This window comes from Entelurus aequoreus, linkage group LG10, assembly GCF_033978785.1.
Source record: "Entelurus aequoreus isolate RoL-2023_Sb linkage group LG10, RoL_Eaeq_v1.1, whole genome shotgun sequence".
Classification (NCBI taxonomy): domain Eukaryota; kingdom Metazoa; phylum Chordata; class Actinopteri; order Syngnathiformes; family Syngnathidae; genus Entelurus; species Entelurus aequoreus.
Window position 1 is genome coordinate 68,024,833 of NC_084740.1, and position 17,811 is coordinate 68,042,643.

Here is a 17,811-nt window from a genome sequence, read left to right on the forward strand (position 1 = left end):
CTCACACACAAAAAAAGATGACGTGAAAAATGTCATCAAGGTGACCCGACTTGAATTCCACACAGGAAGAATGTTGTCACCACTTTGTGTACTAGGAAGATTAGTAACACTAGTAATACCATGACATGCACGCTCTTGTGGGGCAAAACTCATGATCATTGTGTGAATGGACAAAACTCATAATCATTGCGTGAATGGACAAAACTCATGATCATTGTGTGAATGGACAAAACTCATGATCATTGTGAGAATGGACAAAACTCATGATCATTGTGTGAATGGCCAAAACTCATGATCATTGTGTGAATGGCCAAAACTCATGATCATTGTGTGAATGGACAAAACTCATAATCATTGCGTGAATGGACAAAACTCATGATCATTGTGTGAATGGACAAAACTCATGATCATTGTGAGAATGGACAAAATTCATGATCATTGTGTGAATGGCCAAAACTCATGATCATTGTGTGAATGGGCAAAACTCATAATTGTCTGAATGAACAAAACTCACGATCATTGGGTGAATGGGCAAAACTCATAATCATTGTGAGAATGGACAACACTCATAATCATTGTGAGAATGGCCTAAAACTCATGATAATTGTGTGAATGACCAAAACTCATGATCATTGCGTGAATGAACAAAACTCATGATCATTGTGTGAATGGACAAAACTCATGGTCATTGTGTGAATGGACAAAACACATGGTCATTGTGTGAATGGACAAAACTCATGATCATTATGAGAATGGACAAAACTCATGATCATTATGAGAATGGACAAAACTCATGATCATTGTGAGAATGGCCAAAACTCATGATCATTGTGTGAATGGCCAAAACTCATGATCATTGTGTGAATGGCCAAAACTCATAATTGTGTGAATGAACAAAACTCACGATCATTGGGTGAATGGGCAAAACTCATGATCATTGTGAGAATGGACACCACTCATGATCATTGTGAGAATGGACACCACTCATGATCATTGTGAGAATGGCCAAAACTCATGATCATTGTGTGAATGGCCAAAACTCATGATCATTGTGTGAATGGCCAAAACTCATGATCATTGTGTGAATGGCCAAAACTCACGGTCATTGTGTGAATGGACAAAACTCATGATCATTATGAGAATGGACAAAACTCATGATCATTGTGAGAATGGACAAAACTCATGATCATTGTGTGAATGGCCAAAACTCATGATCATTGTGTGAATGGCCAAAACTCATGATAATTGTGTGAATGAACAAAACTCAGGATCATTGTGTGAATGGCCAAAACTCAGGATCATTGTGAGAATGGACAAAACTCAGGATCATTGTGAGAATGGACATAACTCAGGATCATTGTGTGAATGGCCAAAACTAATGACCATTGTTTGAATGGCAAAAAGTCATGATCATTGTGTGAATGGCCAAGCATAATTTATTTAGTATTATTCCGCTGCAAAAGGCATCCGATTGGAAGCGTTCAAGAATCAAAACGTTGGACTCGTCCAGGAATCGTGAGTACCACAAAAAAAGAAGAGATAAAAATATCCCAGATTACCCAGAATTCCCGGTTTTCCAGAACATTTTGCCCATTGAAAATGAAAGGGACAATTTTCCAACATGCACAACTCCCACATTTCTCACCCGATTCAACCCGCTCCACCATCCACACACTCCACTCACCCTGACCCAGGGATTCACAGTTTTCCAAAGCCCTATTTTCACCTCTTCCTGGAAAGTTTTCGCAGTCCATATTTTTCAACCGCTTTTGACCATTTCACTTTCAAAACATTCCTCTAAGCTGGGACAAAATTCTCGATTTTCCTGAAATTCCAGGAACTCCAAAACTGTTAATACATCAACTAGAGATGTCCGATAATATCGGACTGCCGATATTATCGGCCGATAAATGCTTTAAAATGTAATATTGGAAATTATCGGTATCGGTTTGAAAATTATCGGTATCGGTTTCAAAAAGTAAAATGTATGACTTTTTAAAACGCCGCTGTGTACAAGGACGTAGGGAGAAGTACAGAGCGCCAATAAACCTTAAAGGCACTGCCTTTGCGTGCCGGCCCAGTCACATAATATCTACTGCTTTTCACACACACAAGTGAATGCAAGGCATACTTGGTCAACAGCCATACAGCTCACACTGAGGGTAGCCGTATAAACAACTTTAACACTGTTACAAATATGCGCCACACTGTGAACCCACACCAAACAATAATGACAAACACATTTCGGGAGAACATCCGCACCATAACACAACATAAACACAACAGAACAAATACCCAGAATCCCTTGCAGCACTAACTCTTCCGGGACGCTAAAATATACACCCCCTGCTACCGCCTACCCCTCCCCCCCGCCCCACACCTCAACTCCGCCCACCTCAACCTCCTCATGCTCTTTTTTTTTTCCATAACTCGAGTTGATTTATTTTGGAAAACCTCGTTACATTGTTTAATGCATCCAGCGGGGCATCACAACAAAATCAGGCATAATAATGTGTTAATTCCACGACTGTATATATCGGTATTGGTTGATATCGGAATCGGTAATTAAGGGTCGGACAACATCGGAATATTGGATATCGTCAAAAAAGCCATTATCGGACATCTCTAACGTCAACATTTTTCAAACAATTCCAAAAATTCCAACACCAACCCATTAATATCATCTAGGACAATTGTGCCAGTATCAATATTTATTAAAAATTCCAGTTTTACGGAACTCCCCATTCAAATGAATGGACTTATTCATAGTTATACAAACCATACCTGTACTTGAACTTGTACAATATACATTTACTTTTAGTCAACGCTACTATGTCTGAGTATGTGTGTGTAGCTTTAATGCTAATGAGCTGTGTTTGTCTTCGAAACAGTGTGTCATACGAATGTAACCTGTCTGTCATAAACATGACAGACAGTTTGACGAATATAACGTAAAAATTTTTTCGTAAACAAGAAAGAAAATTTACATTTTGACGAATGTAACATGATTTTTTGTAAACATGAAAGATAGTTTGCAGTCACATTAATGTAACGTAAGTTTTTCGTAAATATAAAAGACAATTCACAATAATACGAATATAACGTAAGTTTTTTCATAAACATGACAGACAGTTTGACGAATTTAACGTACACTTTTTTCGTAAACAAGAAAGAAAATTTACATTTGGACGAATGTAACATGATTTTTCGTAAACATGATAGATAGTTTGCTGTCACACGAATCTAACGTAAGTTTTTCGGAAATATAAAAGACAATTCACAATAGTATGAATATAACTTAAGTTTTTTCATAAACATGACAGTTTGACGAATTTAACGTACATTTTTTTGTAAACAAGAAAGAAAATTTAAAATTTTGACGAATGTAACATGATTTTTTGTAAACATGAAAGATAGTTTGCTGTCACACGAATGTAACGCAAGTTTTTTGGAAATATAAAAGACAATTCACAATAGTATGAATATAGAGTAAGTTTTTTCATAAACATGAAAGACAGTTTGCAGTCACACGAATGAAACGTAACTTTTTCGTAAATATAAAAGAAAATTCACAATAATACGAACATAACGTACGTTTTTTCATAAACATGAAAGATAGTTTGCAGTCACACCAATGTAACGAAAGTTTTTCGTAAATAAAAAAGACAATTTATAATACGAATATAACGTACGTTTTTTCATAAACATGACAGACAGTTTGACGAATTTAACGTAAATTTGTTTCGTAAACAAGAAAGGACATTTTCATTTTGACGAATATAACATGATTTTTCGTAAACATGAAAGATCATTTGCAGTCACACAAATGAAACGTAAGTCTTTTGTAAATATAAAAGACAATTCACAACAATACGAATGTAACGTAAGTTTTTTTCAAAAACATGAAAGACAGTTTGCAGTCACACGAATGTAACGTACGTTTTTCGTAAATATAAAAGACAATTCACAAGAATACGAATATAACGTAAGTTTTTTCATAAACATGACAGACAGTTTGACGAATAGGACGTAAATTTGTTTCGTAAACAAGAACGAACATTTTCATTTTGACGAATATATCATGATTTTTTGTAAACATGAAAGATAGTTTGTAGTCACACGAATATAACGAAAGTTTTTTCATAAACACGACACTTTGACGAATTTAACGTAAATTTTTTCATAAACAAGAAAGAAAATTTACAGTTTGACGAATATAACGTAAATTTTCTACGTAAACAAGAAAGAACATTTTCATTTTGACGAATATAACATGATTTTTCGTAAACATGAAAGATAGTTCGAAGTCACACTAATGTAAGTAAGTTTTACGTAAATATAAAAGACAATTCACAATAATACGAATATAACGTAAGTTTTTTTACAATCATGACAGTTTGACGAATTTAACGTACATTTTTTTCATAAACAAGAAAGAAAATTTACATTTTGACAAATGTAACATGATTTTTCGTAAACATGAAAGATAGTTTGCAGTCACACCAATGTAACAAGAGTTTTCGTAAATATAAAAGACAATTTATAATACAAATATAACGTAACTTTTTTTTCATAAACATGACAGACAGTTTGACGAATTTAACAAACATTTATTTCGTAAACAAGAAAGAAAATTGACATTTTAACGAATGTAAGATGATTTTTCGTAAACATGAAAGATAGTTTGCAGTCACATTAATGTAACGTAAGTTTTTCAAAAATATAAAAGACAATTCACAATAATACGAATATAACGTAAGTTTTTTCATAAACATGACAGAGTTTGACGAATATGACGTAAATGTGTTTCCAAAACAAGAAAGAACATTTTCATTTTCACGAATATATCATGATTTTTTGTAAACATGAAATATAGTTTGTAGTCACACGAATGTAACGTAAGTTTTTCGTAAATATAAGACAATTTACAATAACACGAATATAACGAAAGTTTTTTCATAAACACGACAGTTTGACGAATTTAACGTACATTTTTTCATAAACAAAAAAGAAAATTTACAGTTTGACGAATATAACGTAAATTTTCTTCATAAACAAGAAAGAACATTTTCATTTTGACGAATATAACATGATTTTTCGTAAACATGAAAGATAGTTTGAAGTCACACTAATGTAACGTACGTTTTTCGTAAATATAATAGACAATTCACAATAATATGAATGTGACGCAAGTTTTTTTCAAAAACATGAAAGACAGTTTGCAGTCACACGAATGTAATGTACGTTTTTCGTAAATATAAAAGGCAATTCACAATAATACGAATATAAGGTAAGTTTTTTGTAAACATGAAAGACAATTTGCAGTCACACGAATGTAACGTACGTTTTTCGTAAATATATAAGACAATTCACAATAAGGATATAACGTAAGTTTTTCCATAAATATGAAAGACAGATTGCAATCACACGGAAGTAACTTAAGTTTTTCGTAAATCTAAAAGACAATTCACAATAATACGAATGTAACGTAAGTTTTTCGGAAATCTAAAAGACAATTTAAGATAATACGAATGTAACGTAAGTTTTTTCATAAACATGTAAGGCAGTTTACAGTCCAACAAATGTAAATGTTTTCGTAAACATGAAAGGCAGTTCACAGTCCGACAAACGCAACATACATATATTTCATTAACATGAAAGACTGTTTACATGGGGCGCACCAGTGGCGGTATCGCGTCATCAAGGAAGAGATATTGTTTTAAGATGTGTAGCAAAGCCTGCCCTGAAACGCTGAACTTCAAAACCGAACATTTCAAAAGTGAGGGAGATGTTAGATTTTTATCACGTTGGTCCTTGTCAGCACATCTTTAAAGAAGTCACTTTTGCATTATAGGGAACAAATAAAGAACTTTGTAAAAACAACGTATGAAAGCTAACATGAGCTCATATTTTCCTTCCTCAAACAAGAGAATCTCTTTTTCTTTACCACAGTTTCCACGGCAGTAAAGCGTAGTTTACCGTCTTGATGGCTGAGAAGTAATGGAGCATTCCCCGGCCCCCCATGGTGTGATTAATGAAGCGTCACCTTGGTTACAGGAGGTCCCGGCGTAGGCCGACTGCGAGCAGTCGCACACGTAGCCGTTGCTCTTCTCGATGCACCTCCCCCTGTTGTGGCAAAGGCTGCTGGAGCCGCTGCAGTAGCCGGGGCAGCCGGCGCTCACGCCCGGGGTCATCTTGGCGCGCTCTTCCAGGTCCAAGCTCCGCCCGTTCACCATCAGGCTCCTGACGCAGCCCAAGAAGCCTCTCTGCAGCGACGTGGTGCCACCTGCCGAGACGAGCGGCTCGTTAGTGAACGCCGCTACTTTTTCTCCCCGCATGTGTTCTGACAACATTAGAGATCCTTTGGCGTCTTTAACGAGCTGAACGTACGTTTTGTCAAAAGAAAGAGTCCTCCGCAAAACTAAAGGGCTTTTTCGTAAAAATGTCACGTACGTTCTTTCGTCAACATTTAAGAAACGTTACCAGCCTGAAAAAATGTAAGGTTTTTGCTTAAATAATAAAGACAGTTTACAGTCCAACAAACGGAACATACATTTTTTTTGCTAATCATTTAAGTTTACAGTCCGAAAAATGTGACGTATGATTTTGCATAAATATTAAAGACAGTTTACAGCTCGGAAAAGTATAATGTACGTTGTTGCATGAATATTAAAGACAGTTTAAGGTCCGAAAAATTTAACATATGTTTTTGCGTAAATATTAAAGACAGTTTATAGTCCAAAAAATTTAACATACGTTTTTTTGCGTAAATATTAAAGACAGTTTACAGTCCAGCAAATGTAACATAATATATTTTGGTAACCATTAAAGACAGTTTATAGTCCGAAAAATTCAACATATATTTTTTGCGTGACTATTAAAGACAGTTTACAGTCCAACAAATGTAACATAATATTTTTTGGTAAACATTAAAGACAGTTTAACATAATTTAACGTATGATTTTGCATAAATATCAAAGACAGTTTACAGCTCGGAAAAATATAACGTACGTTTTTGCATGAATATTAAAGACAGTTTACAGTCCGAAAAATTTTACGTACGTTTTTGCGTAAAATATTAAAGACAGTTTAAAGTCCGAAAATTTTACCATTCATTTTTGCTTAAATATTAAAGACAGTTTACATTCCGAAAAATTTTACGTACGTTTTTGCGTGAACATTAAAAGACAGTTTAAAGTCCAACAAACGGAACATACATTGTTTTTGGTAATCATTTAAGTTTAGAGTCCGAAAAATGTGACGTATGATTTTGCATAAATATTAAAGACAGTTTACAGCTCGGAAAAATATAATGTACGTTGTTGCATGAATATTAAAGACAGTTTAAAGTCCGAAAAATTTAACATATGTTTTTGCGTAAATATTAAAGACAGTTTACAGTCCAAAAAATGTAACATAATATATTTTGGTAACCATTAAAGACAGTTTATAGTCCAAAGAATGTAACATATGTTTTGGCGTAAATATTAAAGACAGTTTACAGTCCGAAAAATTTTACGTACGTTTTTGCGTAAAATATTAAAGACAGTTTAAAGTCCGAAAATTTTACCATTCATTTTTGCTTAAATATTAAAGACAGTTTATAGTCCGAAACATTTTACGTACGTTTTTGGGTAATCATTAAAGACAGCTTACTGTCCGAAAAATGTAACATATGTTTTTGCGTAAATATTGAAGACAGTTTACAGTCCAACAAATGTCCGTCCATCCATCTTCTACCGCTTGTCCCTTTCGGGGTCGCGGGGGGTGTGCTGGAAATTTAATATCATATTTTTGGTAAACATTAAAGATAGTTTAGTGTCCAAAAAATTTTACCTATGATTTTGTATAAATAATAAAGACAGTTTACGTCTCAGAAAAATATAAGGTACGTTTTTGCATGGATATTAAAAGACAGTTTACAGTTTAGCAAATGTAACAATTCTTTTGGGTAATCATTAAAGTCAGTTTACGATCCAAAAAATGTAATGTACGTTTTTTTGTAAATATTAAAGACAGTTTACAGTCCAACAAATGTAACATAATATATTTTGGTAACCATTAAAGACAGTTTATAGTCCAAAGAATGTAACATATGTTTTTGCGTAAATATTAAAGACAGTTTATAGTCCGAAAAATTTAACATATGTTTTTTGCGTAAATATTAAAGACAGTTTACAGTCCAACAAATGTAACATAATATTTTTTGGTAAACATTAAAGACAGTTTAACATAATTTAACGTATGATTTTGCATAAATATTAAAGACAGTTTAAAACTCGGAAAAATATAACGTACGTTTTTGCATGAATATTAAAGACAGTTTACATTCCGAAATATTTTACGTACGTTTTTGCGTGAATATTAAAAGACAGTTTAAAGTCCAACAAACGGAACATACATTTTTTTTGGTAATCATTTAAGTTTACAGTCCGAAAAATGTGACGTATGATTTTGCATAAATATTAAAGACACTTTACAGCTCAGAAAAATATAATGTACGTTGTTGCATGAATATTAAAGACAGTTTAAAGTCCGAAAAATTTAACATATGTTTTTGCGTAAATATTAAAGACAGTTTATAGTCCGAAAAATTTAAAATACGTTTTTTGCGTAAATATTAAAGACAGTTTACATTCCGAAAAATTTTACGTACGTTTTTGCGTGAATATTAAAAGACAGTTTAAAGTCCAACAAATGGAACATACATTGTCTTTGGTAATCATTTAAGTTTAGAGTCCGAAAAATGTGACGTATGATTTTGCATAAATATTAAAGACAGTTTACAGCTCGGAAAAATATAATGTACGTTGTTGCATGAATATTAAAGACAGTTTAAAGTCCGAAAAATTTAACATATGTTTTTGCGTAAATATTAAAGACAGTTTACAGTCCAAAAAATGTAACATAATATATTTTGGTAACCATTAAAGACAGTTTATAGTCCAAAGAATGTAACATATGTTTTTGCGTAAATATTAAAGACAGTTTATAGTCCGAAAAATTTAACATATGTTTTTTGCGTAAATATTAAAGACAGTTTACAGTCCAACAAATGTAACATAATATATTTTGGTAACCATTAAAGACAGTTTATAGTCCAAAAAATTTAACATATGTTTTTGCGTAAATATTAAAGACAGTTTATAGTCCGAAAAATTTAACATATGTTTTTTGCGTAAATATTAAAGACAGTTTACAGTCCAACAAATGTAACATAATATTTTTTGGTAAACATTAAAGACAGTTTAACATAATTTAACGTATGATTTTGCATAAATATTAAAGACAGTTTACAGCTCGGAAAAATATAACGTACGTTTTTGCATGAATATTAAAGACAGTTTACATTCCGAAAAATTTTACGTACGTTTTTGCGTGAATATTAAAAGACAGTTTAAAGTCCAACAAACGGAACATACATTGTTTTTGGTAATCATTTAAGTTTAGAGTCCGAAAAATGTGACGTATGATTTTGCATAAATATTAAAGACAGTTTACAGCTCGGAAAAATATAATGTACGTTGTTGCATGAATATTAAAGACAGTTTAAAGTCCGAAAAATTTAACATATGTTTTTGCGTAAATATTAAAGACAGTTTATAGTCCGAAAAATTTAACATAGGTTTTTTTGCGTAAATATTAAAGACACTTTACAGTCCAAAAAATGTAACATAATATATTTTGGTAATCATTAAAGACAGTTTATAGTCCAAAGAATGTAATATATGTTTTTGCGTAAATATTAAAGACAGTTTAAATTCCGAAAAATTTAACATATGTTTTTTTTGTAAATATTAAAGACAGTTTACAGTCCAACAAATGTAACATAATATATTTTGGTAACCATTAAAAGACAGTTTACAGTCCAAAGAATGTAACATATGTTTTTGCGTAAATATTAAAGACAGTTTATAGTCCGAAAAATTTACCATATGTTTTTTGCGTAAATATTAAAGACAGTTTACAGTACAACAAATGTAACATAATATTTTTTGGTAAACATTAAAGACAGTTTAATATAATTTAACGTATGATTTTGCATAAATATTAAAGACAGTTTACAGCTCGGAAAAATATAACGTACGTTTCTGCACGAATATTAAAGACAGTTTACATTCCGAAAAATTTTACGTACGTTTTTGCGTGAATATTAAAAGACAGTTTAAAGTCCAACAAACGGAACATACATTTTTTTTGGTAATCATTTAAGTTTACAGTCCGAAAAATGTGACGTATGATTTTGCATAAATATTAAAGACAGTTTACAGCTCGGAAAAATATAATGTACGTTGTTGCATGAATATTAAAGACAGTTTAAAGTCTGAAAAATGTAACATATGTTTTTGCGTAAATATTAAAGACAGTTTATAGTCTGAAAAATTTAACATACGTTTTTTTGCGTAAATATTAAAGACAGTTTACAGTCCAAAAAATGTAACATAATATATTTTGGTAACCATTAAAGACAGTTTATAGTCCAAAGAATGTAACATATGTTTTTGCGTAAATATTAAAGACAGTTTAAATTCAGAAAAATTTAACATATGGTTTTTTTGTGAATATTAAAGACAGTTTACAGTCCAACAAATGTAACATAATATATTTTGGTAACCATTAAAGACAGTTTATAGTCCAAAGAATGTAACATATGTTTTTGCGTAAATATTAAAGACAGTTTATAGTCCGAAAAATTTAACATATGTTTTTTGCGTAGATATTAAAGACAGTTGACAGTCCAACAAATGTAACATAATATTTTTTGGTAAACATTACAGACAGTTTAACATAATTTAACGAATGATTTTGCATAAATATTAAAGACAGTTTACAACTCGGAAAAATATAACGTACGTTTTTGCATGAATATTAAAGACAGTTTACATTCCGAAAAATTTTACGTACGTTTTTGCGTGAATATTAAAAGACAGTTTACAGTCCAACAAACGGAACATACATTTTTTTTGGTAATCATTTAAGTTTACAGTCCGAAAAATGTGACGTACGATTTTGCATAAATATTAAAAACAGTTTACAGCTCGGAAAAATATAATGTACGTTGTTGCATGAATATTAAAGACAGTTTAAAGTCCGAAAAATGTAACATATGTTTTTGCGTAAATATTAAAGACAGTTTATAGTCCGAAAAATTTAACATACGTTTTTTGCGTAAATATTAAAGACAGTTTACAGTCCAACAAATGTAACATAGTATATTTTGGTAATCATTAAAGACAGTTTATAATCCAAAAAATTGTACATATGTTTTTGCGTAAATGTTAAAGACAGTTTATAGTCCGAAGAATTTAACATATGTTTTTTGCGTAAATATTAAAGACAGTTTACAGTCCAACAATTTACAGTTAGACGTATTTAATGTACGTTTTTTCGTAAACATGAAAGACAATTTACAGTCCAAAAAAATGTCATGTACATTATTTCGTCAACATTTTTCCATAAATATTAAAGAGTTGACAGTCCAACAAATGTAACATATTTTTTTTGGCACACATTAAAGGTGGTTTACAGTTCAAAAAATTGTACGTACTATTTTCGTAAACATCAAAGACAAGTCTACAGTCCGACAAATGCATTAGAGGTTTTTTTGTAAACATGTAAGACATTTTACAGTCCGACAAATGTTATACATTTTTCGTGACAGAAAATTAACGGTTTGATCAGTGTAATATTCATTTTTATCGTAAACAAGAAATACAATTTACAGTTAGATGAATGTAACTTAAATTTTTTCGTAAACATGAAAGAACATTTAGAGTTAGATGAACATAAGGTAATTTTTTTCGTTAACATGAAATACAGTTCAGTCGTACAAATGTAACATACGTTTTTTGTAAACATCAAAGACAAGTTTAAAGTCCGACAAATATTAACACACATTTTTAGTAAACATAAAAAATAGTTAAATGTAACCTAGTTTTTTTCATAAACATGAAAGACAGTTAACAGTCTGACAAATACAACGTACATTTTTTATCTTAAACGTTAAATACATTTTACAGTTAGACGAATGTAATGTAAGTTTTTTTTCGCTAACATGAAATACAGTTTACAGCCATACAAATATAACAAACGTTTTTCATAAACATCGGAGATAGTTTATAGTTCGACAACATACATTTTTCCTAAACATGAAAAACAGTTTAATGTAACGTAGGTTTTTCCACAAACATGAAAGACAGTTAACATTCTGACGAATATAACGTAAATTTTTTGTAATCATGAAAGAAAATTTACAGAGACAAAAGTAACGTGCGTTTTTCGTAAACATGAAATACAGCTTACAATAATATGAATGTAGAGTAAGTTTTTTGTATCCATGAAAGATAGTTTACAGTCCGATAAATGTAACATACATTTTTTTTTATAAACATGAAAAACAGTTAACAGTCCGACGAATGTAACGAGCATTTTTCGTAAACATGAAAGACAATTTACTGTTAGACTGTAAAGTTTTTTCTTAAACATAAAAGACAGTTTACAGTCCGACGAATGTAACATTTGTTTTTTACGCAAACATTAAAAGCGGAGGCAAATGTTTTTCGACAATTTCTCACATTTCTGTTTACAAAAACCTGTGTTCGATCCTCTTTCAAGATAAAAGTTGCGTTTACCTACGAAGAGCTGGCTGCTCAGCTTCAAGGGCAGCTGGCGGTCAGCGGCGGCCGCCAGGAAGCGTGCGGGGAGCTGGTCCACCTGCAGCGACGCCTCCTTGACGTTGTGGTCCGCCCTCACGTGGTGCCACTGGCGGTCGTTCAGCGGAACGTGGGACTTTACCGACAGCACCGCCGCGCCGCTTCCCGCGTCGAAAGAAAAGGACACCGTGGAGGGAGCTGAAAAACATATACACACAGTTTATATATACATATATATTTATATATATATTAGGGCTGTCAAATGATTAAAATTTTTAATCAGATTAATCACAGCTTAAAAATTAATTAATCATGATTAATCACCATTCGAACTATGTCCAAAATATGCCATTAACTGTATATTTTTGTGGGAATTGAAAGATAAATGACAGAAGACATGTGCATTTAACATATGTATGCATGTTTATTTTAATAACATCCTGTTTTTTACAATGACATTTCCTCGTCAAAATAGGAAAACAAAATAGGATGGCGTCTCTTATTTAAATGAAACTGAAATAGTAAAACAAAATAGGATGGTGTCTCCTTCTGTAACACACTAGCCATCTTGGCCATTTCTCTTCAACAAAGGAAAAACAAAGAGATTTCTCTTTTTTATCAAACCAAAAGAACATGGCCTACACAATTACATGTGGCCCGCTTCTCTATTCATCCTTTAGCCAGTTACTGAGGCAAACCAATTTGTCCACATTTTCTGAGAGTAAAGCTGACCGCTTCTTTTGCACAATGTGACCGGCAAGTGAGAAGAGTCTTTCACAGGGAACTGAGGATGCAGGAGTGGCTAGATATTTCCGAGCCAACGGAGCCAGCTTGTCATGGGCTCCTGCATGAGATGACCACCACTGCAAGGGACAGTCCGTCATTTCAATGGTGGGCTCTGCTCTGTACCTGTGTAAGGCTCTGTCAGGCTGTACCTCTTCATCTGATTCTGAATCTGAGCCCAGCTGTAGAAGAAGGTTCATTTTCTTCTTGGGTGGCCCATCTTCAGTAGTGTGTGAAGGTCTTCCAGGTGATTCACGCAGAAGGCCTCCAAGTTTGGTCCACACCTCCTCTCTGTCTGCCTTGGGCACACTTTTCAAGTCCTTAAAACGTGGGTCCAGTGCGGTTGCAATCTTGAGCCATGCATTGTTGGTGTGTTCTTGGCGGGAGCCTAGGTCGTCTTTGAATTTGGTCTTAAATCTAATCATGTATGCAGGGTCCTCATCAGAAGTTTCCATTACACGGTGTAAGTGGCAGAGGGCAGGTAGTACCACTGAGCAGGAGACGTAGGCCTCCCCACCCAGGATCTGAGTCACATACCTGCAGTGGAAAACACACACACACACACACACACAGAGAGAGAGACACAGAGACAGATACACACACACACACACACACACACACACACACACACACACACACAGACACAGAGACAGATACACACACACACACACACACACACACACACACACACACACAGAGACAGACAGACACACACACACACACACACACACACAGACAGACAGATACACACACACACACACACACACAGCCACAGACAGACACACACACACACACACAGACAGATACACACACACACACACACAGACAGACAGACACAGACAGACAGACACACACACACACACACACAGACAGACACACACAGACAGACACACACACACACAGAGACAGACACACACAGACACACACACACACACACACACACACACACACACACACACACACAGAGAGAGAGAGAGAGAGAGAGAGAGAAGGAGAAAGACTCAAGTAAATTACTTGAATGCAAGTTGTTACATTTAATAGTAGATTAACGTTTGGTTTAATAATTTAATTTCAGCCTACAATGAATTTCCACATTATATGATGGAAGGCTTACCGGCAGGGCTCTAGAAGGGTCTCCAGTCTCTGGAGTTTATCCCATTCTGCTGGCGTCAGCATGACGAGATTATGCTGCTGTTGATCCAGGGTTGCTTTTATTGCTGCTTGATTGGGGATGATGCGTTTGACCATTTCAAGTGTGGAATTCCACCGCGTTGGAACGTCTTGGATCAGTGGCTCCTGCTGCTGTCCGAGTTTCACCTGCTCTGCATTCAGCTCCGTTAAGTTTGCCGGGCTGTGTTTAAAATGTCCCACAATCTTGCGACACTTGGCTAATGCAGGAACAAATCCGCTGTCAGCGAGACTCACAGTGATGCTTCTCTGTATGACGTGCGCGATACAGGGCATATGCTCGTATGGTAGAATACGAGCCGCAGCAATCATATTGCGTGCACTGTCAGTCCCAATGGTTGTAACTTTTCTTTCAATTTCCCACTTGCATGCCACAGTTTGAAACTGTTCTGCACATGCCTCTGCAAAGTGGCGTTCTTCCGTTTTCATTATAGTTAGCGCAAAGGACTGCAATTCCCATGCTTTAGTTATTAAATGTGCAGTTACTCCCAAGTAATTTGTGTTACTCACTGACGTCCAGTGGTCTCCTGTCAGGGCGACATATTCCGCTTGAGCTAAAGCCGCCTCTTTTTTCCCCTTTTCTGTTTCATAGAGTGCGTGGATACTTTTCATTATTGTGCCTCTGCATGGTGGCTTGTAGGATGTATCGAGGGACGCCACTTTCAAAACATCAGCGAAGCCCTTATCTTCAACAATGCAAATCGGTCTACAGTCCTTTGCGACCCATTTGGCAATTGTGTTAGTTAATTTATCCGAGTTGGACTTGCTTACTGGTCTGCGTTCACTCAGGGTTGTCTGACGCAAGCCAGGTGTAGCACTGGAAGCCCCCACAAATGCATGTTTAGCGTTGAGATGGTATTTAAGGCTTGAACAGGTTCGGTGAAACTGAAACTCTCTGTTGCAGTGCGTACAAATGACTGTCTGTTTATTTATTGTTCCATCTTTGTTCTTCTTAAACTTAAATCCCTCCAGAGGGCCAACCTGTTCGTCTTGCTCCATGTTGCTGCTCCGTTCAGTGTCGGGAGGAATTATGGGAAGTATGGGTGGAGGGATTCTGCGCATGCGTTAATTACGTTAAAAAATTTAACGTAATTAATTCCAAAAATTAATTAACGCCGTTAACGCGATAATTTTGACAGCCCTAATATATATGTATATATGTGTATATTGTTGCCTGCGACCAGCTCTTCCTCCAATGGGGAATTCAAATTGCTAGTCTCTCCCAGGTTCTTTCTATGGCACATAAGCTGAAGTTTAAATTAATCACCAGGCAGTAGTTGGTATTTTGTGGTTTATTCTCAAAGCTTTGAAAACAAACGTTAGACCAATCCAGTACAGAAGCGTTCACTAGCCCAGCCAAGATCGATCTTTTCCCCCAAACCCACGGAAGTGCTGTTTTCTTCCATCTCTCCCTCGCTCCCACTCCCGTTATTATGTCTACTCCCTGAGTTATCTCTGCACTCCTGCATTCCAAACTATCAAGGCCGACACTACTTGCAGATTGAAAGAACAAATTGGAAGAACACTAGCTGTTTTGTAATATGACTATGAAAATAAAGAAGTAACACTTAAATATGGATATATGAAAAAAATCTTCTTCCACCAATATATATATATATATATATATATATATATATATATATATATATATATATATATATATATATATATATATATATATATATATATATATATATATATATATAGCGTGAATACAATATATATACAAATATTAGTACTGTGAATAGACAATGGGATTCAGAACATCACGTCTGGCTTTTAAAAGGAAAAGCACTTTAGTTGGACAAGAAGTCGCTGACAGAGTGGAGTGCATGCTTTCATTATTCACGTACATTTTCACACATTGCATCGCACTCCAAAGGCCTTTTTAATGCTGTCACCTCCATCGAGGTCACGTTCAAGAGCTCCCGGTGGCCAATCACTCATATGTAGATATACAGTTGATTAAAAAGCTAAATAGGAGTATTAACAATGGCATTATCTACTGTTTTATTCCTTTATGTTTTAAAGCAGGGGGGCTCCAACTTTTTACACAGAGGGCAGCATACTGGAAAGTCAAAAGAAGAGGGGGCCATTTTGATGTTTTTGAATTTTTTAAAAATGCTAAAAACAGATGTTTTGTATATTTAAAGACAAAACTTTGTATTATAGATTTAAAAAAGTATATTATTATTAAGAATGAGTATCAAAATTGCACCTTTTTCTCATTATATTACATCTTTTTGTTTTTTTTAATCTTACATTTTTACTGTTTTTTTCCCAACAATATGTTGTGGATCTCTTCCTGTAAGAATATAATAATAATTATAATAACAATATTATTATGCCGCACTTGGTAATCACCAACGATGTCCATTTCTGGTGTCTTGAGTGTGTGTGCATGTTTTTTGAAAAAATAAATAAATAAATAATATATCTACTGTTTTTTTTTCTTTTAATTACTGTAAATTGTTTTTATTGATATTTTTACAGTAAAACTGATTTATTTTGGAGAGGGAGGGGGGGGGGGGGGGTTGCCATAAAATTTAAGGTCGTTTTAATTACTGTAAATTGGTTTAATTGTTATTTTTATGGTAAAACTGATTTTTTTTTTGCAATAAAATCTGTTTTTTTTCTTTTAATTACTGTAAATTGTTTTTATTGATATTTTTACAGTAAAACTGTGATTTTTTTTTGGGGGGGAGGGGAGGTTGCCATAAAATCAAAGGTCGTTTTAATTACTGTAAATTGGTTTTATTGTAATTTTTACGGTAATGCTCTGATTTTTTATTTTTTTGCAATAAAATCTACTGGGTTTTTTTCTTTTAATTACTGCAAATTGCTTTTATTGATACTTTTACTGTAAAACTGTGATTTTTTTTTTGGGGGGGGGGGGGTTGCCATAAAATCTAAGATCGTTTTAATTACTGTAAATTGGTTTAATTGTTATTTTTATGGTAAAACTCAGATTTTTTTTTTTTTTTTTTGCAATAAAATCTACAGTTTTTTTTCTTTTAATTACTGTAAATTGTTTTTATTGATATTTTTACAGTAAAACTGTGATTTGTTTTGGGGGGTGGGGGGGTTGCCATAAAATCTAAGGTCGTTTTAGTTACTGTAAATTGGTTTAATTTGTATTTTTATGGTAAAACTCTGATTGGTTTTTTTTTTGCCATAAAATCTACTG

The 17,811-nt window shown here is 33.7% G+C and overlaps 1 protein-coding gene across 4 annotated transcripts in view; it reads right to left on the reverse strand.

Moving 5' to 3' along the window:
• LOC133658960 (contactin-associated protein-like 5) overlaps nucleotides 1-17,811 on the reverse strand; it is a 318,220-nt gene that overhangs the window by 32,964 nt on the left and 267,445 nt on the right. For all 4 annotated transcript variants that reach the window (XM_062061522.1, XM_062061521.1, XM_062061524.1 and 1 more), the window contains exons 17-18: nucleotides 12,633-12,851; nucleotides 6,047-6,286 (exon numbers count right to left, since the gene is read on the reverse strand). In XM_062061522.1, coding sequence (XP_061917506.1) covers nucleotides 6,047-6,286; nucleotides 12,633-12,851 — 459 coding nt within the window. The remainder of the gene's footprint in view (nucleotides 1-6,046; nucleotides 6,287-12,632; nucleotides 12,852-17,811) is intronic.